This window comes from Puma concolor, chromosome B1, assembly GCF_028749965.1.
Source record: "Puma concolor isolate L17-30 chromosome B1, mPumCon1.1.hap2, whole genome shotgun sequence".
NCBI classification, from domain to species: Eukaryota; Metazoa; Chordata; class Mammalia; order Carnivora; family Felidae; genus Puma; species Puma concolor.
In genome coordinates this window covers 103,080,179-103,105,494 of record NC_141670.1, presented here as the reverse complement: position 1 = coordinate 103,105,494, position 25,316 = coordinate 103,080,179, and the positions used below count along the sequence as shown (strand labels likewise).

The following is a 25,316-nucleotide window of genomic DNA, read 5'->3' as shown; positions in this document are numbered from 1 at the left end:
AGATAATTTCAAAATAGAATATAGGCAATAAGAAAGTCATTTTTCTCTATTAAATCTGAATAACTGGCTAGCATTTAAAAGAGTTCAGTTTGGTTTGAATAACCAAGTGCATTATTAATTTTAATTGTTATCTGTTTTCTACAATCTAGTTTTTCGTATAACTTAATGTTTCTCTGGGATTCTTTCTCACTTAAAAGTTGATTGTGTTAGGAGAAGGTTCTAAAATTAGTTTAAGAAAAGCTCAGAAAAGGAACTTTGGAGTAAAGACATTTGAAGCACTTATTTTTAAGCTTTAGTTATGTAGTCTTTTACTATCATTATTGAATCCTCACAGCCCTGCCCTCTCATTTGTCTGAATAATCAGAAAATGAAAGTGACAATTCCATATTTTATATGACTTTCTCAATTTGTTAAATATTTTTATCGTACATATGAAAAGCATATTAACAAGGTAATCTGGATATTGACAAATACCAGTTGATAGCATAAAATTAGAGAACAATTAATATTAAAATTCTAGACTATAATGTTTTATATTATTTTAGGTTATCAAACAGGGGCTCACCGCTAATTCTTTACTAGACAGAGGAATGCAACTTTCAGGAACAACTTCGAAGTAAGTAGAAATTACATACTTTTGAAGTTTAAAGTATGTAATTTAACGATATGTGGAGTTTATTCTGAGGAATAACCATTCTTTACTTACTTGACTGTAAACTTTATCTTTTATTTATTTATTTTAAAATTTTCCTTCATAATTTAATTCTTTGACCCATTGGCTTGTTCAGAAATGCAGTGCTTGATTTCCACATATTTGAGAATTTTAAAGATAGCATTTTGCTTTTAATTTCTAATTTCCTTTGTAATCACATAATATATTCCTTATTATTTTGGTCTTTATATTTGTTGAGACTTGTTTTGTACCCTAGCTAGTATTCCGTGTTGGTGAGTGTTCCACAAGCAGTGGAAAAGAAAGTGTTTTCTGCAGTTGTTGGATGGAGTCATATTGTGCACATGGCAGAGTTGGTGGATGGTGTTGTCTGATCTTCTCTAAGCTTACTGGTTTGTTGTTCACCATTTCTATCAGTTGCTGGGAAAGTAGTATAATCTTAACTAAAGTTGTCAATTTATCTATTTCTTCCTTCAATTCTGTCAGTTTTTTAAATGTATTTTTTTTGTTTCTGATTTTATTTTTATTTTTTTATTTACTTTTATTTTTTTAATATTAAATTTATTGTCAAATTGGTTTCCATACAACACCCAGTGCTCATCCCAACAGGTGCCCTCCTCAATACCCATCACCCATTCTCCCCTCCCTCCCACGCCCCATCAACCCTCAGTTTATTCTCAGTTTTTAAGAGTCTTTTATGGTTTGGCTCTCTCCCTCTCTAACTTTTTTGAAACTCTTAGTAGATTTTACACATTGTTCTGTCTGCTCACATTGATTTATCATTACAGAATATCCTCTTTGGCTCATGTAGTAATTCTTTTTTTTAAGTCCACTTTGATATTAATCCAGCCACCTCAGCTTCTGTGATACAAATATATTCATGGAGTATCTTTTTCCATTATTCTTATTATTTTTACCTTCCACATGTCTATAGTATTTATACTTCAGTTGCATTTCTTGTAAGTAATAAATAATTGGCCTTGCATCTTACTTTATTATTTGTTTTTCCAGCTGATTTATTCATTCTCACAAATAATATTTCATTGGCCATCATGTCTCAGGAATTGTCCAAAGCCTTGGGAAAATGAAAGAAAAAGAAGATTAATTCTGGAACTTTTTTTTAAAAATTTTATTTGTGAATTAGTTACCACAAATAATTCAACTCTGTTGTCTGTCATGGCTTTGCCAACATTTATAAGCAGCCTATAGCATTTCTGTTAGACATACTATGTTAGACATACCATAACTTGGCATATCAAAATTGGGAACTAACAAGAATTCAGTATTGTAGTTTTCATATTTTGGGAAAGCCCCATCAAATAACTATGTCAACAATTTTTTTTCTTACTTGATGTATTAACCAGCTTTGATCAGTTTTCATTTTTGTACCTCACCTGTCCTGTCTCTGAAAAGCATTTGGGACATAAAATATCTAGTTTAATTCCATGAAATTTTTAGTTGAAATAAACGTACATTTGAGTGGTCATTCATCCTAAGGAAACTTTAAGTTCTATTATTTCTCGTGATCTTTTAAACCTGTATTTTGCTTGTTAAATTGTATAGTACACCATATACTCCTCTGGAAAAGAAAACTGTTGATAACACAGATGATGAAACATTAACAGAAGAGTGGACCCTGGATCAACCAGTCTCTCAGACCAGGACCACAGCCATAGTTGAAGTAAAAGGGACTGTTGATATTGTTCTGACTCCCCTGGTGGCTGAAGCTTTGGACAGGTATTACTTTTGTTTACAAATATAACTATTTCATAAAATTATAAGTGTATGTGATATGATTAGTGTATGTGTTAATAAAGAAGATTGTTGATGATGGCTATTTTGATTGAACAAAGATGAAAATATGTTTAGAAAGGTTTATCATTTGTTACTTTTTCAGCATAAATAATTATATTGCAATATTGTAATTATTTTATTACATTATATTTTCTCTTTTTTACTTTGGGATGATGAGCATAAAATGTAACACCCAGGAACTAATTAGTATGTTTGATATTCTTACTAGTATCTACTTAATGAAAGGAAAAAGGGGAAATAATAGATTTCTGTGTCCTGCAAGGAGCTTATAGCCCAGCAAAGGAGACAAAACTAACACGAATAAAATCTAGAGTGGAACATAATGGGCCTATTTAGATAAACTAGACTGTAGTATTAAGTGATATTTAAGTTTTTCATATACTGTTTTTTTTTCCCTCAGATATATTGAAGCGATGGTTCATTGTGCTAGTACCCGCCATCCAGCTGCAATTGTAGATGATCTCCATGCCAAAGTCCTCAGGGAAGCTGTCCAAAATAGCAAGACTACCTTCTCAGAAAATGTAAGAACATTTTTATTCAGTGAGTGTAGCCAATTGAATACTCTTCATGTGTACATGATATTTAAACTTGAAAAAAAAACATGTATTAAAATTTTATTAGCCCTTTAAATTGGAATACATAGACATTTTTTTTTAAATGTTCATTTATTTATTTTGAGAGAGAGAGCATGAGGGAGGGGCCCAGACAGAGAGGGAGAGAGAAAATCTCAAGCAGGTTCTGTACTTTCAGTTCAGAGCCTGCCACGGGGCTCAATCTCATGAACTGTGAGATCATGACCCGAGCTGCAATCAAGAGTTGGAAGCTCAACCGACTGAGCCACCCAGGCACTCCAAATCCATAGACATTTCTGAATAGTCTTTGTATGTTATTGGCTCCTTAGGAGATACCATATATAACTGTACTGTGAATAAATAGCAATTAAATATTTATTAAAGTGTTTAGCTTTATTTTTTCTTTTATATCAGAAGTAACTTAATTCTAAGCCTTTCCTAAAGAACTTTGGTCCTAAGTGAATGAGCAATCAATTGTCAGGCTGGTACATTGATTTTCTAAGAATGCAAAGCTGCATATTGACTTTTCTCTGTGATTAGATAACTTGTGTCTAAATATTTTTGAGATTATTTTTATTTTATTTTTTTAGAGAGCGAGAAAACGTGCATGCATGGGCACACATGCACAAGTGGGGGAGGGGCAGAGGGAAAGAGAGAATCTTTTTTTAAAAAACACTTTAAAGTTTATTTATTTATTTATTTAAAAAAATTCATTATTTTTATTTATTATTTTATTTATTTATTTATTTATTTATTTATTTATTATTTATTATTTTTGAGACAGAGAGAGACAGAGCATCAACGGGGGAGGGTCAGAGAGAGGGAGACACAGAATCTGAAACAGGCTCCAGGCTCTGAGCTGTCAGCACAGAGCCTGAGCAGGGCTCAAACTCACGGACTGTGAGATCATGACCTGAGCCTAAGTCGGCCGCTTAACCGACTGAGCCACCCAGGCGCCCGTAAATTTTATTTATTTTAAGAGAGAGCATGAGCAGGAGAAGGAAAGAGAGGGAGAGAGAGAATCCCAAGTAGTTTCTGCACTGTCGGTGCAGAGCCCAATACGGGCCTTGATTTTACAAGCCTATGAAATCATGACCCGAGCTGAAATCACGAGTCGGTCACTTAATGGATTGAGCCACCCAGGTGCCCCAAGATTATTTTTGTTCACTTCAGTGAATTAAGTCATCATCTCCTGGTGTGTGATGTTCTACTTATGTTGTAGTTCTAGCCACTGAGCCAGTTTCTTAGCAGTCATATCATGGTGATTCTCCATTTGACTTTCAAATTTATCTGGGTCATATTTGGGCTAGAGACTAGAGGCAAGATAAAGTGAGGTTGGTTATTTTTAATGATCCAGTTATTCAAAACATATTGGCATTTCATGTGACAGGTAGTTAGGGTATGAATACATCAAAAGAAATTTGAAAATATCCTCAGCCAGTAAGGAGCCAATTATCAAAAACCAAATCTGTTCTTAAATTAATACATTTTACTGATTCTAAAATAACACCTATTGCCATTTTTTTTTGTGTTTCTCTGTAGGGTGTTTTCACTTTATTTTATATCACTTCTCTTCAGCCCTGAAGCTGCTAGTAGTGTTGCTAGCTTTTCTAAGGTTTGGATTTTAAGAGTGTGGGTGCTAAAGTGGATGGCAGCTGGCATATAGATGGGCATACAGGAGCACATTGGATAAACAAGTTGCAATTGTGGATGATGTGGAAATTATGAAAGTTCTCTGAAATAATAATTCTACTTTAATCTCTAGCTATCTTCCAAACAAGATGTTAGAGGAACAAAAACTGAACATACTACCATAGGAACTACTAACCAAGGACAAGCACAGACAAATCTTATAATGAAGCAAGATAATGTAACAATTAAAGGTCTTCAGGCTAATGTTAGCATACCAAAGGTAACAATTTAAAAAATTTTCCAGAAAGAGGAAAACATTTTGGTGGGTTTGGGTTTTATCCTTTGTATTTACTAAGCTGAATGGTGGTAGAATAGATTATATCAAAAATATATATTTTATTTTTTGATGATCTAATGGAAAAATTAATATAGTTTACTTAATTGGAATATGGGGTAATATGAAATATTCCACATCCATCCAATAAGAATTGAATTATGATTATGAGAGTCTATCAGACACATATATACATGATTCTTAACAGTAGTTTTTCAGTTTCTTGTATATTTTATGTTTAACTGATAATTTTTAAGTTTTTAACTCTGAAATTTATGACATTTTGTGTTAGGTAAACTTATGTTTGTTACAAGCCTCCGTGGAAGAATCTCCAAGTACAGCTCCTAATAAAAGCGTGACTCATGTTTCTCTAGTAGCATTGTGTTTTGACAGAATTGCTACACAAGTTCGTATGAACAGGTAAGATTTATTAATTTGAGCCATAATTTTCTTGTTGGATGTAAAAGCAAGAAACAATCATCATTTTAATATATTTCTGAAAACTGGTGCTAATACTCAAAATTTGTATTGGAATTTCAAATATCACTTTATAGATATGCAAAGTAGGTTTTTAAAAGTTCATACTGTTTTTACACATACTATTTTTCAGTAAACACTGAAAAACTTGTTATGAATATTGGTTTAATTAAAACAGTGGAATTAAAAAAAAATTTATTAAATGTTTTTACTGAACTATATTGTTTACATGTTAACTGTCATACTTCTTTTTTTCTTTCTTTTTCCATAAAGAGGTGTGGTTGAAGAGACTTCAAACAATGCAGAACCTGGTAGAACATCTAATTTTGATAGGTATGTCCATGCCACTAAGATGCAGCCTCAGTCATCTGGATCTCTCAGATCAAATGCTGGAGCAGAAAAAGGCAAAGAAATTGCAGCCAAGTTAAATATTCATCGAGTTCATGGGCAACTTAGGGGTCTTGATACAACAGGTAGGATTCTACAACAGGTATTTTTCCTTGACATGTATAAATGTAAGAAGAATTTGCAAAAGGAAACGATTTTTAAAAATATTGCTACAATTTGAGTATTTTATAAGAGAAAGGTATTTCTGCATATATTGAACACATGGTATTTAATTGTTTAGTTACTCGTGTTCTCTGACAGTGGAAGGTAAACTGTGGTAGGAAAGTGAGTGGTATGGCCCAAATTAGGAACTGCTTCTGTCTCCTCTCTTTTTTCTTCATAGTATCTGCTGGCTCATTATAAAACAGAGAGTATGATCTTTATCATCTTTCTTACTTTTTAATCATTCTGTTGGCACAACTTCATTAAAAAGAATTAATTGCAAGGGGCACCTTCGTGGCTCAGTTGGTTAAGCGTCCCATTCTTGATTTCGGCTCAGGTCATGATCTCGCAGTTTGTGAGTTTAAGCCCGTCAGGCTCTTTGCTGACAGTGCAGAGGCTGTTGGGATTCTCTATCTCCCTCTCTCTCTGCCCCTTCCCTGCTCACTTCTTTCTGTCTCTCTCTCAAAAGTAAATAAGTAAATGTAAAAGATGATTATCTTTTATATAAAAAAGAATTAATTGCAATATCAAAAGCTGTTAGTCAAATCTATAAAATATAGTAGCAATAAGAACAATAGCTCTGTCTCTTAAAGTCCCTCTTGAGGTGAAAAACTAGAGATGTTACATGTCCTTTTAATATTTTTGATGTAATTTAGTGCATAGCTCATTTTATTTTATTTTTAAAAAATTTTTTTAACGTTTATTTATTTTTGAGACAGAGAGAGACAGAGCATGAACGGGGGAGGGGCAGAGAGAGAGGGAGACACAGAATCCCAAACGGGCTCCAGGCTCTGAGCTGTCAGCACAGAGCCCGACGTGGGGCTCGAACTCACGGACCGCGAGATCATGACCTGAGCTGAAGTCAGACGCTTAACCGACTGAGCCACCCAGGCGCCCCTACATAGCTCATTTTAAAGGCTTCAGTGATCTCAGATTGTCAGAGATTCAATCTAGAAAAAAATGGAATGTGTCACTCTTACTTGAGATAATTGCTATGTTAAAATCTATATATAGGACAGGTGACCAATCCTGAATGAACAAATGATTACCTTGAGTTTGCTCATTGTATTCTGTGAGCTCTGAAGTTTCCATGATTCTTGTATATATCCTGGGTCTGTGTAACTGCTGTGGCTTTCTCAAAGCTTATTTCACCATCCTTGTGTTTGAGGGCAAAGCATTTTGAGGATTCCAAATAAAAAGACTTTTCATGGCTGCCTGAGATCTATTGTCCTAGAGCTGGTACAAAATATAGTGGCTTAAATATAAAAAGGCTTAGTTTGCACTGGTAACCAGTTTGCACTTGGGTGTTGTAGAGACTGTAAGAAGTAATTAAATAGAATTTTGAAAGGCACACTATGTAGAAAAAAGTCATTAAAGACAAAACATAGTGTAAAAAAGCGTATGTAAAAAACATAATGTTAAAAAAAATGTAATTGTCTTTATATGTGCATAAGATATCTGTGAAAGGATTCTCAATAATCTAATGACATTTGTTACCTAAAGGGAGGGGAGGTGGATGTCCGAGTGTGGTATTGGAGCTTTTCATTGCATACCCTTTCACACATTTTGGATCTTTGATTTATGCAAGTAATTACCTAATCCAAAAATTTCAGTAAAATTTAAGTTAAATTCTCATCTTATATCATACATCAGAATAAGTTCATGGAATTAAAGGCAAATATGAAAAAAATAAATAATGGAAAAACATAGAAAAATGTAAGTGAACATTTAGTCTCTGACAAGGGAAGACTTTTTAATCATAGTGCAAAATACAGTGTTTTCGTATGATGGGATGTTCTGTAACAATTAAAATAGTATCTTTGAAGAATTTTTGATGCCCTCAGGAAGTTATCATGGTTTGCTGTTACTTGAAATGTGGGAACCAAAGCTGGTTTGTTTGTAAAATAATCTCTAAAATGCTAGAAAGAAATTTAATTCAAATGTAAACAAGTTTATCTCTGAGTGCTAAATTTACATGTTTTTTTTAAACCTTTTTTTTTTTTTTCCTTTTCTCTCTTAGCTGTAATCACAGAAAGAAATGAAAAAAGTAAACTAAAAGCCTTTGCCAGGCATGCAGGATGTTAGTTTCCATATTGCATATTGTAAGCAGTGGAATTATTATGGCAATGTCTGTTATGAATTGTAATTACATAAAATGTGTTACCATAAAGTAATCTTTTAGTAAAAGCTGTAATTTTCCTATTTTCTAATGTTTTTCCTAAAGCTGGGTAATTAATTAAAATAATTTTTTTTGTAACACAATGAGAAATTCTTTTTGTAACATGAGAACATAATTAAAATAATTTTTTTTTGTAACATGATTATGTAAAAATAGTTTACCATGAAACTGAATTATTCAGGAGCTATTTAACTTTAGATTTTTAGAGTGTCCTATAATCTTTCAGAAATGAATTCATTCTGCCTCTGAGCAATTATTTGTTAACTGTGGAATCCCTTTTCCTCCCTTTTACTTCAGTGAGATTCTGGCACTTTTTAAGTAGTAAGATATTAGGCATTATTTTAGAAGTTGGTTGGTTCGTTTATTTTTCTTTTTGACAGGGTATTAAGATATCTTTTTAAGATATGCCAAATGTTTCTTTTTTTTTTTTTAAATACAAACCTCTCTGTCTTTGAAAATGGTCATCTTGTTCTCTTTTGATAATAGATATTGGTACCTGTGCCATCACTGCTATTCCTTTTGAGAAATCCAAAGTTTTATTTACTCTTGAAGAGTTGGATGAGTTTACTTTTGTGGATGAAACTGATCAGCAAGCTGTTCCAGATGTGACTCGCATAGGTCCCAGCCAAGAAAAATGGGGTTGGATAATGTTTGAATGTGGACTTGAAAATTTAACCATAAAAGGTAAGCATTCTTAAAAAATTCTGCTTAAATGAGGGACAAATTGACCCCATGTTGCTGAAATGTTTTGAATGATTGTGATTTTTAATAACCTGAATCAGCATATTTAAGCAGAAAGTGTGGTATGTGGGACTATTTACCAGGGTGGGTGCTCCATCCCAATTGCATAAGTGGAACTTTCCCTTCGTTGTGTGATTCAAAACTAACAGAGCATGTAGACATACAAAGCATCAGTGGTTGAACAGAAAAATCTGTGGTTCAGAAAAAATTTTTGAATAAAATATAAAGCCACCCAGCTTTTGAAAGTTTGTGTCTTTGCAAACTGGATTTTTGATTAGTAGAGATTTGCAGGATGAAAATACAGTAAATCCTTTATTCAGTGAGACACACTGACTTACAGTTACATTTGTTTTCTTTTATATTACTGAATAATATACAAAAAAAAGGGAAGGCTGAGTTGTATATAAGACTTTAGGTTTAGTCATGTATGATAGTAATTTTATATACCTACAATTCTTTATCTGATAATCTAATCTTATGTGACTTTTATGGATAAGGACAAGTTTTGATGAGAAAGAATATCTTCATGAATTTTTATTTTTTGTTTTTATCTTTATGGATACTGTAGAGTACAGCATTTATACACCTACCATTTTTAATAAATATATTCTTTCATTTTTAAAGGAGGAAGACAATCTGGTGCTGTTTTATATAATACGTTTGGAATTATGGGTAAAGCTAGTGTCACAGAAAGAGGTGGAGTGCTGACATCCAATAATTCTTCTGATTCTCCAACTGGCAGTGGCTATAATACTGATGTTTCTGATGATAATCTTCCTTGTGATCGAATAAGTCCTTCTTCAGACTTAAATGGAAATTCTGTTTCAGATGAACAAGTTGGTGAATTTTTAATAGTAATAGCGCTTTGAAAAATAACAGAAAACTGCACACCCAATTCACAGTTAATTTCTGGAGTATATTTGCTTGTCTTTCCATATTTTAGATTTTGCTTAAATAGTAATCAAAGTATTTTGGTGATTATATACTACTACTAGAGTGTAAGTTCTGAAATGTAGGTACCATACCATAGATCTATTTCTATCTGCTGTAGTGCTTTGCTTTATACCTTGCTCATATTAGGCACTTAATATTTGTTGAATTATTAAATTAATAGAATATCAGAAAAGTAGTCATTGTTTTTATGTTGTTTCAAGGATTTTATATGCAATTCATTTATTGTTTTTATAATGGTAGAATGTCATGATGAATAATAGCAATAATGAAAATATTCAAAGTTCTAGATTATAGAAGAGTTGTACCAGTGATTGGTGCAAGTTATTTCATCTCCGAAGTTTCTTCATCTGTATAGTATTATAATGATATTGACCTTCTAATTTGTTAAGATTAAAGGAGATAATACATATGAAAGGTTTAACTCAGTGTCTGGCACATAGAAAGAACTTGATAGATGTTGTTTTTAAACACATATATACATATACTTCTAATCATTTGAAAATTAGACCAGTTGAAGAGGAAAGAAACCACCTTTTAAGAAATGTCATGGATATCCAGTATCCATTGGCATAATGAGCTCTGAACCCCAGGTTTCTAGGAATTTAGTTTTGAAACATTTATTTTGATTTGAGGCATAGTTCAAGAGTTTAATCACAGTTTTCTTGTGAGGTCTTTGGAAGTATTTGAATGGTGGTTGGGAATTAGCACTTTAATTAAGGAAATTAAAAAATCCAATAGGTTCTCACTGGACAAAAGAACTGGGAAAAACCAGCTGTGCTCTCTTTGTCCTTCTATCCTGCTAATATACTTGACAGAAACTCAGGTGTCTTCCTTGATCTCTCTGATCCTACTCTCCTTGCTGAGTATCTCTAAATTTTGTAACATTGCTTATTTTGGCTTCTCTGACTTTTGCTGGTCCATGTCCTTATTCAGTTCTTTGTCCTTAAATGTGGGTGTTCACCCCACGTTCTCTTTTTGGCTACCTTGCTTTTTTTGCTATTTGTCCACTCCCTGATTTATTTCATTTCCTAGTCCTGCTCCATAATTTGGTGACACTACTCTTGCCCATTGGTTATGCTTTTAGCACTAACCCTTCACCTGAGCCCCCGAATTACATGCATTGGCCTTTAGCTGTCATCATTTACACATACCATAGGTGCCCAAAATTCGGTCAACCTAAATCTAAGTGTATTACTGCTTTGCTTCACATATTATTATAATTAGTTGCTTATTACCTACAAGCTCCCTTCCCTTTTTAAAATTTGAGTTCTTGAAGACTTTCTTCTCACAGCCTTGTCTGAAACCCACAGGTCAGGTGTATTTGAGAATTCAGACTTTTTTTCCTTTAAGAGAAAGGTAATAACTGTGTGTGGTTTATATGTTACATAAACGCCTAGTGGAATCTGAGATAGCACTGTGTCTTGAAGTATTTAAATACTTATGTAGCACAACATTAATAAAAATGCCAAATGGGATAAATAGCCCGTCACCAGTTCAGATCAAATTTTGTTGCCACATTTACACAGAAATATTTAGATTTTTCAGAACATTGTAATTTTAGAATTGCAGATAAGGAATGTCGACTTATATTTAGTGCCTTCTAACTTTAAAATTACTGTTGCCTATGGTTCAAGTTGGTTTTTTAGCACTTAGGATTCAAACTATTTTGTGGATACTCTAGATTCCTTAATCATCCCACAAGAAAATGTCAGTCTTTTCTTCATCTTGATCACAAGTGAATCAGAGAGCTATAAGTAGACATTACAGGCCGTAGACTTTTTTGTTTCCTTAATATTATTCTTACCTCCTTGCATTCTAAAGAGTGGTGATTATACATTTAAAAAATACTCCTCTATTTCTTAATACTGATTCAGACTGCTAGCATATAAGATAACTCAGAATTTTTGATTGTAGAGTGTTGTTTATTTGAACATGGACTACACTAGTATTTTTATGGCACTTTATTTGGAAGTTTAAAGTATTTTGTTAAACTGGAATGGAAAATAGATTGTGGTGGGAAGCAGAAGACCTTAATTCTATCACTCATTCTCCTACTTAATATTGTATGACCTTTTGGCAAATCACCAAACCTCTTTCTCTCACTTTCTTCACATGGAAAAAATAACAGTTAAACATCTCTAAACAAATGTGATTGAATGAAGTGATCATGAGAAACCCTTCAGTTCCAAGATTTCTTGATTTATGGTTTGTTACAGTGCAGTGGCTTCTCAGACTATGCTCCTTGGAGCTTCAAGGGTCTCTAGATATTTCTCAGAATCAGGCTGAGCAGGGTTTATGTTACCTGTTTTATATAAAGGTGTTCTCTGTAGAACTTGCTTTGTTGGGAAGATTTTGTGCTTAAAACATTAACCTTTGCACTAGTGATTTTAAGGAGCTAAGTTTTTGGTTTTTGAATTTATGTAGGATGAAGGAGTTGAATCTGATGATTTGAAAAAAGATCTACCTCTGATGCCTCCACCTCCAGATTCATGTAGCATGAAGTTGACCATCAAGGAAATATGGTTTAGTTTTGCAGCTCCCACCAATGTGAGATCTCCTACACATTCATTTTCTAGGTAAAAAGTTTTTAAAATGTAGTACTATTCCTTGATGTTACTTTATTTTAAATAACATAAAATTCTATCTAATGTTTTTTAAATTATTTTTCTGATATATCTAGCATTAGGGTTGCCACTTTCTTACCATATTTCCTACTTTCATGCTTTCTATAGACCTTATTATTCTCTTGTTTGACTCTTTTTCTTTTCTAGGGCTTTAGTTTTATATGTCACCTCACCATGAACTTCTTACTTTCACCTCTAATAGGTTTTAATAATTTTCTTTTTTTCCTATTATCTGTTCTTGGCATTTCTACTTATATGTTCATAATGTATCTGGTAACCAAAAGGAAAAGAAATTTTGCCTAAGTAAATAGCCACTAAGTATAGTAAGTATGGATTATTGTTTGAAATACAAATCTTGACACTTGTTTTTGTAATTTTTTTTTTTTAATATTCAAAGGCAGCTGAACCTTTTAAGCACTGCAACTCCAGCTGTTGGTGCATGGCTTGTTCCCATTGATCAACTCAAATCATCCTTAAACAAATTAGAAACTGAAGGCACCTTGAGAATTTGTGCTGTTATGGGATGCATAATGACAGAAGCATTAGAGGTATGTCTTTCAACAATACAAGGTATCATACAGAATTTATTATTGAACATGATCCCTTATTGTTCATCATTGTTGGAAAACATCAGACCTGCAAGTTCTTGATTACTAGATATCTTCTATTTGCACTGTCTTTGATTTATATAACTCTAAATCTGTTGTTTTTGCTTTGTTTCAGAATAAAAGTGTACATTTTCCGCTGAGAAGTAAATACAACAGACTTACAAAAGTTGCACGTTTTCTCCAAGAAAATCCTTCATGTTTGCTGTGCAATATACTACATCACTACCTGCACCAGGCAAATTACTCCATCATTGATGATGCTACAATGGTGAGTTATGGAAACCATATGTGAAACCATAGATTAGTTTTAAAGAAGCCTCTATTCTTTAGAGGAGCCATTCATTGATCCATGGGGTTTGAGATGTGGATGAGAAGTCTAGAGGAGAAATACAATTAGAAATACTGGCTTATAGACAACAGTGGGCTCAGATGAATGATTTGGGAGTTGCCAACATGAAAGTGTTAGAAGCTGTAGATGAAAACTTCTAGATGGATGAAACTTCTAGAGATGATGGCGTGTTGAGGGAGAAACTGGTCCAGGATGGATCCCTGAAGAATACCAAAATTAAAGTGGGGTGGCGAGAGGGTGGATAGAGCTACACAGAATGCTGAGGAGGGAAAGTAACGGGTAGGAGAATGAGGAATAAATGCCTTAGAAGCCAAAGGTTTAAAGAATTTCAAGCAAAAAGTAATCACCAGCATCAGATTTCACAGAAATGTTTAATAAAATAGGGGCTAATTAATGGTTAAGGGGAGAATGTATAATAATACAAAATAAATACAATATATGTCTGCCTCTAGAAAAGCACTACAGAAGATAACATGTCATCATTAGAGGTTTAGAACTTGAGGATCTCTCTTCTCTCCAAGCTTTAGGTCAATAGAAAATGCATGAGAAGTTTAGCCAAATTAGGGATCATTCTATCAGTATTTATTAATTATAACCTCCAATGAGAGAATCTCTAGTAAATGATGGATTTGAAAAAGGTACTTAGACCTGAGACTAGTATAGTGCTTTCTACTCCTACCCTGGAAATTGAAGGCTGGAGGTCCACAGTGCAAGGCTAGCTTGCCCATCTACTCATAGGCAGAGACACTGGAACTGAAATGCCACCAGGCATTTCTCATGTATGGATGCTTTGCCAAGATATGCTTTATATGTAAGAGGAAGAAGCACAAGATGGCTCTCCTTACTTGAGTCTAAGAATTAAAGGACAGGCTAAGAGATCTGATGTTCCTCAGAAAGCAAGTAAGGTGATTTCTGCTGTCTAATAAATGTCTGTCTTCAATCAGAGCATTTCTCCCAACACAAGGAATTACAAGAAAGGGGATGGAGAGGAGTTGGATGTTTTCCTCTTAGGAAATTAGGAATTAGCCAAATTTTCTTTCTTAAAATCATCACCATGTGGAATAAAGTATATTCTAAATTATGTAATTGTTAATGATAATACCTTTAACTTTGAAAGCAGTTACAAATTCAACTGTGTTCAGCATTTAACCATAGTAATTTATTTATTTTTAATGTTAAAATAGTGGTGGTCACCTAATCTTTGAAGGGAATAATTTCATTCTGTTTGTTTAATGAATATTCCAGGTAGCTCAGAATACATTTGATTTCCTCAATTGAGTAAAAAAGATACAGTGGACTGAATGGTTCTTAAGGAGAATCCCAATTTTGCGCCTCATGTTTAGCTTCTTATTCACCTGGTAATGTGTTATGACAGAAAGATGCAATGTTATATTTAGAGAATGAGTTCTATAGTCAGCTTGAAATGATCTCTTTTGTAACCTTGAACAAATTATAACACACAAATTCTAGCTTCTTCATCTCTAAATGGGAGTTATGGGGTTTAAATGAATAAATGTATGCAAAGCACTTAAATAGTAACTTACTATTAAATCATTATTGTTACAGAGTGATGGACTTCCTGCGTTGGTAACTTTAAAGAAAGGTTTAGTTGCACTGGCAAGGCAGTGGATGAAGTTTATTGTGGTGACACCAGCCTTTAAAGGAGTTAGCTTACATCGACCAGCTCAGCCCCTCAAACCTCAATCAGCTGTGGATCACGAACATGAAGATGGACTTGGGCTGGACAATGGAGGTGGTCTTCAAAGTGACACCAGTGCTGATGGAGCAGAATTTGAATTTGATGCAGGTAATCTGTAAATATTTTAGTTAGATATTACACCTTGGTAACATGGTATATGTGATAATTTTATTCATTTGTGTGCCAAAATTTGAAATTGTCATGGCTTAATTACATAAGTATGGTTTGTATTAGTCCAAATAAATGATGATAATATTGGAATCTTTATACTGACTTTTGAGTTTTATATTTAATTTCATAAAATACGATAGACTTCTCCTAATCTATCCAGTATAATAACAGACATCTTTGCATAGCTAGAATGTTTTGCGTGAAGCACATTAACTTTCTTTTAAAATTCACATTTGTATTTGTTCATTGTCTTGTCTATGACATAGTCTTTTAAAGAAGCCTTTGAATTTTACCTGGTGCCTGGTTGATTATGTATTTATGTAATGTTTAGAGTCATGCTTTCAGCCTGTAATTTTATCAGCATAATGACTGTGCCAGAACACAGACAATAGATATGCTTTTCAAAATTCTATGTGCACACTTTAATGCTTTTTCAGAGGTTTTCTTTTGTTATCAAGACATGTCATTTTGAATTATACTGAATTATCATATAATATTTTGAAAAAAATATTACAAGTACCATGGAAAAGGACAGTAGCCTTAAAATTAGAGCTTTCAGAACATTGATATATCAAAAATCTCCCAACAAACAAAAGTCCAGGGCCAGATGGCTTTTCAAATTCTACCAGACATTTAAACAAGATTTAATACCTAGTCTTCTCAAACTATTCCAGAAAATATGAATGGAAGGAAAACTTCCAAACTCATTCTGCCAGGCCAAGCATTACCTTGATCCAAAACCAGACAAGGATCCCGCTAAAAAGGAGAATTACAGGTCAATATCCCTAATGAACCCAGATGCAAAAATTCTCAACAAGATGCTAGCAAATCAAATCCAGCAGTACATTAAAGGAATTATTTACCATTATCAAGTGGGATTTAATCCTGGGCTGCAGGGGTGGTTCAATATTTGCAAATCAATCAATGTGATACACCACATTAATAAAAGAAAGGGTAAGAACCATGACCCTTTCAATGGATTCAGAAAAAGCATTTGACAAAATATAGCATCTGTTCCTGATAAAAACCCTCAATAAAGTAGGTATAGATGGAACATACCTCAACATCATAAAGGGCATATACAAAGACCCACAACTAATACCATCCTTAATGAGGAAAACTGAGAGCTTTTCCTCTAAGGTCAGGAACAAAACAGAGGTGTCCACTCTCACCATTACTATTTAACATAGTACTGGAAATCTTAGCCTCAGCAATCAGACAACCAAAGGAAATAAAAAGCGTCCAAATCAGCCATGAAGAAGTCAAACTTTCACTATTTGCAGATAACATGATATGCTATGTAGAAAATCTGAAAGACTCCACCAAAAAAATTGCTACAACACATGAATTCAGCAAAGTTCAGGACACAAAATTTATATACAGAAATCGGTTGCATTTCTATACACCAATAATAACACAGCAGAAAAAGAAATCAAGGGATCAGTCTCCAAAGTTGCTCCAGAAACCGTACGATACCTATGAATAAACCTAACTAAAGAGTCAAGAGATCTGTACTCTGAGAACTGTAGAACACATATGAAAGAAATTGAAGAGGACACAAAGAAATGGAAAAGCATCCCATGCTCATGAATTGGAAGAATAAGTATTGTTAAAATGGCAATACTACCCAAAGCAATCTGTGCATTTAATGCAATCCTTATCAAAATACCACCAGCATCTAGAATAAAATACTAGAATAAATAATCCTAAAATTTGTATGGAAACACAAAAGACCCTGAACAGCCAAAGCAATCCTGAAAAAGAAAAGGAGAGCTAGAAGCATCACAATTCCAGACTTAAAGCTATATTAAAAAGCTATAATCATCAAGACAGTATGGTACTGGCACAAAAGCAGACACTTAGATCAATGGAACAGAATAGAAAACCAAGAAAGGGACCCACAACTATATGGTCAACTAATCTTCAACAAAGCAGGAAAGAATATCCAATGGGGAAAAGACAGTCTCTTTAACAAATGGTGTTAGGAAACCTGGACAGCAACATGCAGAAGAATGAACCTGGACCACTTTCTTACACCATACACAAAAATAAATTCAAAATGCATGAAAGACCTAAAGGTGAGACAGGAAACCATCAAAATCCTAGAGAAGAGAACAGGCAGCAATCTTTTTGACGTTGGCTGGAGCAACTTCTTACTAGAGATGTCACTAGAGACAAGGGAAACAAAAGCAAAAATGAACTATTGGGATCTCATCAAAATGAAAAGCTTTTACACAACAAAGGAAACAATCACCAAAATGAAAAGGTAGCTTATAGAATGGGAGAAGACATTTGCAAATGACATATCTGATAAAAGGTTAGTGTCCAAAATCTATACAGAACTGATCAAACTTCACACTGAAAAAACAAATAGACATTTTTTCAAAGAAGACATCCAGATGGCTAACAGACACATGAAAAGATGCTCAACATCACTCATCATCAGGGAAATACAAATCAAAACCATGATGACATACCACTTCTCACCTGTTAGAATGGCTAAAATTAACAACAGAAGAAACAACAGATGTTGGTGAGGATGTGGAGAAAGGGAAACCCTCTTGCACTATTGGTGGAAATGCAAACTGGTGCAACCACTGTGGAAGACAGTATGGAGGTTCCTCAAAAAGTTAAAAACAGAACTACCCTACAACCCAAGCAATAGCACTACAGATTCAAAGGGGTACATGTGCCCTGATGTTTATAGCAGCATTATCAACAATAGCCAAACTATTGAAAGAGTCCGAATGTCCATCAGCTGATGAATGGATAAAGATGTGGTATATATATACAATGGAATTTTACTCAACCATCATGAAGAATGAAATCTTGCCATTTACAACAACATGTATGGAAGTAGAGTTTATTATGTTAAGCAAAATAAGCCAGTCAGAGAAAGACAAATACCATATGATTTCACTCATATGTGGAATTTAAGAAACAAAGCAGATGAAAATAGAGGAAGAAAAAATAAAGAGGGAAGTAAACCCTAAGAGACTCTTAACTATAGTGAACAAACTGAGGGTGAATGGAGTGAAATGGGTGGGGAGAATGGGCTAAATGGGTGATGGGCATTAAGGAGGGTACTTTTTACAATGAGCACTGGATGTTATATGTAAGTGATGAATCACTAAATTATGCTCCTGAAACCAATAGTACACTGTATGTTAACTAAAATTTAAATAAAAATTTGGAAAAAAATCTTTACCCAGGTTTTTTGTTGTTGTTGTTGTTTTTAAAAAAACTTTATACTTAAAAGTGAATATGCTCTGAATAATAGGCTGGATTTCAAGTCTACCTGAAAATTGGAAGAATACTATAATAAACATCTCTTCTAATTAGTTATCTTCAAATGCCTAGGTTAATCTGAAAATTATGTATTTGCAGCTTAGTTGAATTGTTTTTTTATCTCTATACCATTTGGGTGGCCTGTGGAGGCACTGAATAGAAGTTATTTGTTCCTTTTTTAAGATAAATGAGAAGATTGGGGTTGGGAGAGTAAAAGAAAAATGTGAATTAATATTATAGTTTATTCCACAATTAATTTCAAGGAAATTTAATTAATTTATTTATTCAAGGCATATGTAAAGTTGGGACTTACACTAGGAACACTGGTGTTGCTGTTTCAAGAAAATGTCTAATCACCTATAGCCTACGTATTCTTTTGAACTATTTCAGCCACAGTCAGTGAACACACAATGCTGCTAGAAGGAACAGCCAACCGGCCTCCACCTGGTAGTTCTGGACCTGTAACTGGAGCTGAAATAATGAGGAAACTTTCTAAGACTCATACTCATAGTGACTCTGCATTAAAAATAAAGGTACATTATTATTACTATTTTTAGTTAGGGTAGTCTTCCAGAGAAGATCTAAATTTTTGATATCTCAAATTCAAATACTAGGTATTTAAATTTAAATCTTCAAATAGTATTTCTATATCAGTAATTAATAATTCAATAATAATAAATATCCTTATGGTGAAATTAACATGATTAGTAATTTAATATACAGTTAGAGTTAGGCTATTTTATGAATTTATTTACACTGTTGAGCTGGACCACCTTGGGAGCCAGACAGCCTTGGTTTCAATTCTGCCTCTGCCACTCAGTTGCTTTGTGACTGAACAAGTTACCTGTACTGTGTGTCTGTTTCCTTATCTGTCTGATGGAGATTACAGTAATAACTTTTTCCAGAAAGTCAATGTAAGAAATAGCTGTAATAGATGGAGAATGCTTAGAATAATACCTGGCACATAGTAAGAATGTAAGTTATTTGTTGTTGTCATGGGTTATGTATTTTTTGTTAGTTTCCTTTTCTGAGCAACGAAAACAACAGTTAATATATTAACTTTCTTTGAAAATCTGGGTATAGACTTATATTAATACCCAGAACCCATAAGGTAAAAGGTGATAATTTTGCTTATATTAAAATATAAAGTTTCTACACAGAAAAAAATAATGTATCATAAACAAAATAGACATATGACAAAGGGCTAATTTCCTCATATATATAAAGATCTTTTTCTAATCATTAGGAAAAAAGAGCAAAACCAAATGGAAAAATGGTATATGGACAGTTCACATAGAAATATATATACATATGTGAATATGTACCCTCTTACAAATAAAGAAATGTAAATTATTTTTTTTTTAATTTTTTTTTTCAACGTTTATTTATTTTTGGGACAGAGAGAGACAGAGCATGAACGAGGGAGGGGCAGAGAGAGAGGGAGACACAGAATCGGAAACAGGCTCCAGGCTCTGAGCCATCAGCCCAGAGCCTGACGCGGGGCTCGAACTCACAGACCGTGAGATCGTGACCTGGCTGAAGTCGGACGCTTAACCGACTGCGCCACCCAGGCGCCCCAAGAAAAGTAAATTAAAATGAGATTTCCATTTCCACCTGTCAGACTGAAAACAGTAAAACATTTGAATAGTGTATATTGTTGGTGAAGATGAGAAAACAGACACTCTCCTACACTACTGGTGGGAGTGTAAACTGGCACAACCTCTTGGAAGAATAATATGACAATTTGTATCAAAACTTAAAATGTGATCTTCTCTTACCCAGTATGTTCATGTCCAGGAATTCATTCTAAAGAAATGGATGTTCTAATTATTCAAAGACACACATCCAATAATGTTTTTCCAACACTGTTTATGATAGGAAAATAATAGAAGAAACATAAATAACTAATCATTAGAGGACTAATAAACTAGTGTACCCTGATACAGATGTAGACTATTGAAGACTTAAAAAATTGTGTTTAAAAGATAAAGGAGGGGGCGCCTGGGTGGCGCAGTCGGTTAAGCGTCCGACTTCAGCCAGGTCACGATCTCGCGGTCCGGGAGTTCGAGCTCCGCGTCAGGCTCTGGGCTGATGGCTCGGAGCTTGGAGCCTGTTTCCGATGCTGTATCTCCCTCTCTCTCTGCCCCTCCCCCGTTCATGCTCTGTTTCTCTCTGTCCCAAAAATAAATAAAAAACGATGAAAAAAATTAAAAAAAAAAAATAAAAGATAAAGGAGATCTCTAAGTGGATATGGAATGGTCACCAGAGTGCTGGATTAAAGTTAACACAAAATATGGGATAATATGTATCTGTGTGTTAAAAAAAAAAAGGATAAATATGTGTATGTGCTTGTATAGTCATAAATTATTTAAAGAAGGATAAGATCAGTACCTTTTGGGGAAGGGATATAGTAGACTGGAGTGAGGGGATACTTTTTATTGAACAATCTTTTTGTGCTTTTAAAGTCTTCATTCTGTGTACATATTGCTCTTTTAATTAAACAATTCAATGATTGGTATACATTTGTTAAGTTTGGACTATTAGGCTTACTCTATTTCTACAGCATAGTTAGAAGGAGGATACTTTTAAACTCTCAACTCCTTAGTCAGTTTCAGGTTTTTTTTTGGTTGATGATTTTTCCTTTCTCCACAAACGTTCCTTTGTTTATGGATCATAAAAATCCTCCAGAGAATTGAATTGCAGTGCTTTGTTTCAGACCTCTTCTTCTATAGGCTTTTCTTGTACTATTTTATACTGATCTGAAATTCTAATCTTAGATGTGACAGAGCAAATAGAGATGGGCAATTCTGTAACTTTTTATTTTCCTCAGAGAATTTCTGAAAATTGTTTTTGACATATTAGAACTCTACAGAGAATCTCTCACAGATTTTCATTATCAGGGTACCAAGAAAAGTACTACAGTATTAAGAATTTCGGGATAGAAATCTTGCCACAAGACACACGCTTCAGATTTCAAAGGGAGTTAATAATTCATTGTTAAAATAAGTGAGTGATAATAAAGGCTGTTCTTTGCATTGTACTATAACGTTTTAAAACATTTATACATACACTTGAGATTCACCGTAGTCCTAGTAGGCACAATCTGTGTTGGTATTAACGTGAATAGTAACTAGCAGTAATAGCAACAGTAGTAGTAGTTGCAGTTATTAGCAGTCATTGTTATATACATAAGAAAGAAAGAGCCCTGTGTTGTTCCTTTTGCAGGGCATTCACCCATATCATTCTTTGAGCTATACCAGTGGAGACACTGCCACAGATTCTCCGGTACATGTTGGACGTGCTGGGATGCCAGTTAAGGAGAGTCCAAGGAAGGAGAGCCTACTCAGCTACCTGACTGGAAGCTTCCCAAGCCTGCACAACCTCCTGGAAGGGACCCCTCAAAGAAGTAGTGCAGCTGTAAAAAGCAGCTCCTTAACAAGAACAGGTACATCCTTAGTTTAGACAATTATAAGTTTACTTCTATGCAAGAATTAAAAACAAACAAGACTTAAGTTTATTTTGATTTATACTTTGGTTGCATAACTAATCTATCTATGTATTACACATAGAAATCTTTGAAAAAAGATTTTGGGAAACTCTTCTCTTTGTAACTTTTGGTGTCTTCATGCCTTTAATTTGTATTTCTAAATTGCAGCATTTGACATTACTGTCAACCTAGCCATGGTATGGGATGGTGTCAAAACCAGCTAGCGGTGCATTTCTTCTTGTTATATTAAAAATAAGTTATTTATTAATGCCTTAATATCTAAATACCAACATCATGCAGTGAGTTTGAAAACATCTGCAAAAGACAATTTAACCTGACTTTTAAAAATTAATTACATAAATCATATTTTATGCTTCCTTAGTATGTAAGTAATACATAAATAATAAACAATAAAACTTTTTTTTCAGGAAATACAATGGCCACTGATATGTTATCCGAACATCCCTTGCTATCTGAGCCATCTTCTGTGAGTTTCTATAATTGGATGTCAAATGCTGTTGGTAATCGTGGAAGTGTGGTACAGGAATCTCCTGTTACAAAGTCTGCACATAACAGCCTTCCAACAGGTATTAAGCTACGTGTTATTTTGCTTAACTGTCTAAGATGCATACATAAATTTTAACAAAATCCTGTTTTTCAGGGAATAGTCAAAAAATCTGAAATGTTTAATAGTGTTCAGTTTAAATTTTCCCATTTATGAAATATCTTTGTTAATATCAAGTTGAGAGAATAGTAAGCAGTCACTTGGTGTTCTTGTGGAAAGACAAATATGTCAAATGTGAGATTGTATATAATTTAAAGAGTTTAAAATGTCCAGTTAATGTGGCTGGTTTAATTTTCTAAATACCAAAATGCGGTAAATGAAAACATGCAAAGTATATGGCATAATGTACCTACAATACAGAAAAATATTTTTAGTTTTTCCATGTTCCTCAGAGAAATAATAACTAGCATTCTTTTACTCTTTTTAGTAATTATTTAATTAAAATATTTAATTAAAATCTAAACGAGTACTAAGAGGAATTAAAAGAAGATTCTTGCCCTTGAGGAGGAAACGAGGGCAATTTATTTTATTTTATTTTATTTTATTTTATTTTATTTTATTTTATTTTATTTTATTTATTTATTTATTTATTTTTAAATTTTATTTATTCTGAGAGTGAGAGAGAGAGAGAGAGAGCATGTGTGCATGTGCATGAGTTGGGGAGGGGGCGCAGGAAGAGAGCAGAGAGAGAGAATCCCAAGCAGGCTCCATGCTGTCAACCATGAGATCATGACCTGAACCAAGATCAAAAGTCAGATGCTTAAGTGAGCCACCCAGACACCCTGGCAGTTTGTTAATTTTAAAAGGGTGTGTGTAAATAGGAAGAAGACTGGCAGGGAATTCACAAAGAAATATTGGTGGCTATCTCCAGAAACAGAAGAGGTGCCACCCTTCGTTTTCTACTTTTTTTTCTTTTTGGGGGGTGTTTTCCCAAATTTATTAGATGCATGTATTATTTTCTTGAAAAAAATTTTTTTAAAGACTGTGAAATAGGCTTTGGTCCTAGTTACTGAGGGCAGGTGAAGTTAATCCATGTAACAGCAATTTGCATTGCTAATAGGAAATTATGAAATGTGGTTGAAACATGACTATTTAGTTTTTTTGTTTTTTTTTGTTGTTTGTTTGTTTTTTTTTTTTTGCTGGTGTGTGGCGTACTTTTGAACCTGGAACTGATTCTAATTATGACTACATTCCAGTTCTTAGCATTGGCTCTTGGTTGAAGAAGAGAGAAGGATGATGCTTCCACCAGCTCTCAGTACTTTTCTAAAACTAGTCTCACTACTGTGCAGTTTAAATTTTAAGAAAACCAGAAAAGAACATTTCCTCTTTATCATGCGTGGGTCTTTTGCCTGGGGAGCTAAAGGGTAAAGGGAGTACATAGGAAAAGAAATAGTGTCATTTTATTTTTCTTTTGCCTCAGGAAAGCATAGTTGGGAAGAAATTTATATGTGGGACTCTGTGACATCCATTGCTTTTATCCTACTGCTATCTATGACTGCTCCTCAGTGCAAAGCTGAGGGAATATCAAATGCTTTTCAAAGATATTCTAGCCATAAAATTCTGTACTTTGGACTGGTTCTAATACAGACTTCATATATGAGGAAGACTAATATTTTCTGAAATTATAGTTTAATTTCATTTTTACTAGTAAATCATGCCTCTAAAATAACCTAAAAGTGCTGTTTTTTTTTTTTTCTTCATTCAATTAAAATGGTCTGGTAATACTACTATAATACAGAGTTCATAAGTTTACTTTGCTGTGCCCTTTAAGTTGTTTTTATTTCCTCACAACTTAAGTTTTATTTTTGAACATTTACTCTGTTAGGTGTTGCACCCAATCTTCCTACGATACCCTCAGCTTCAGATTTCAACACTGTCTTATCTAGCGACCAGAATACTTTGGATGGAACGCATTCTCAGCATAGCACTAGTCAGGATGATGTGGCAGGTGTAGAAGAAGCCAACCAAGGGTTTCCTGCTGTGCAGCTTGCTGATGCACAGGTGAGCCAGTCTCTTTTTCCATAATTATAGTAATCCCTCATTAGGTGGTACTTAGCAGCTGGAACCACCAAGTCATGTGCACCTTGGAAATTCTAGGGCATATCTTTTTTTCTGTGCTTCTCTGCCTAAAGCCTTCATGCAAAAAAAGGAGGAACCTTTTAAAAGTACATGGGTTAATTATAAATGCAAATTTAGCACTTGTAGATGTTCATTAAACAGAAGAGTGGTATATAGTTATTAGTCTCATACAGTAACATCTTTGTTATTTGGAGATACAAATTGACCAAAACACATGACTAGAAAGCTAAATTTAACCATGCCATATAGAAGGCTATATTAAGTGCTATGTTAAGACTTTATTGAGTGAGCAGTTGGGAGGCACTGAAGATTTTAAAGCAAGGAATAAAGTGACTAGAACTGTACATCTAGAAGAAATATTATATGGTAGCAATGTGTTAATGGATTGAAGTAGAGAACTATAGGTGAAAAAAATGAGTTATTGAAATAGTTCATGCAGTGGTAAATGAGGCTTTTAACATAGATGGTTGTGACTTTGATAAAGTGATGGTAAAATATTCTGGAGGTCTTTATTTAATTGATT

At 33.8% G+C, this 25,316-nt stretch overlaps 1 protein-coding gene across 9 annotated transcripts in view; it reads left to right on the top strand.

Annotated features, from left to right (window-relative positions):
* Positions 1–25,316, top strand: part of BLTP1 (bridge-like lipid transfer protein family member 1) — a 214,370-nt gene that overhangs the window by 104,839 nt on the left and 84,215 nt on the right. For all 9 annotated transcript variants that reach the window (XM_086704284.1, XM_086704285.1, XM_086704289.1 and 6 more), the window contains 16 exons: positions 546–616; positions 2,234–2,407; positions 2,886–3,006; positions 4,823–4,969; positions 5,316–5,443; positions 5,774–5,973; positions 8,715–8,912; positions 9,594–9,805; positions 12,348–12,499; positions 12,945–13,095; positions 13,271–13,423; positions 15,071–15,311; positions 19,053–19,195; positions 21,888–22,107; positions 22,578–22,736; positions 24,540–24,715. In XM_086704284.1, the coding sequence (XP_086560410.1) occupies positions 546–616; positions 2,234–2,407; positions 2,886–3,006; positions 4,823–4,969; positions 5,316–5,443; positions 5,774–5,973; positions 8,715–8,912; positions 9,594–9,805; positions 12,348–12,499; positions 12,945–13,095; positions 13,271–13,423; positions 15,071–15,311; positions 19,053–19,195; positions 21,888–22,107; positions 22,578–22,736; positions 24,540–24,715 (2,646 nt within the window). The remainder of the gene's footprint in view (positions 1–545; positions 617–2,233; positions 2,408–2,885; positions 3,007–4,822; positions 4,970–5,315; positions 5,444–5,773; positions 5,974–8,714; positions 8,913–9,593; positions 9,806–12,347; positions 12,500–12,944; positions 13,096–13,270; positions 13,424–15,070; positions 15,312–19,052; positions 19,196–21,887; positions 22,108–22,577; positions 22,737–24,539; positions 24,716–25,316) is intronic.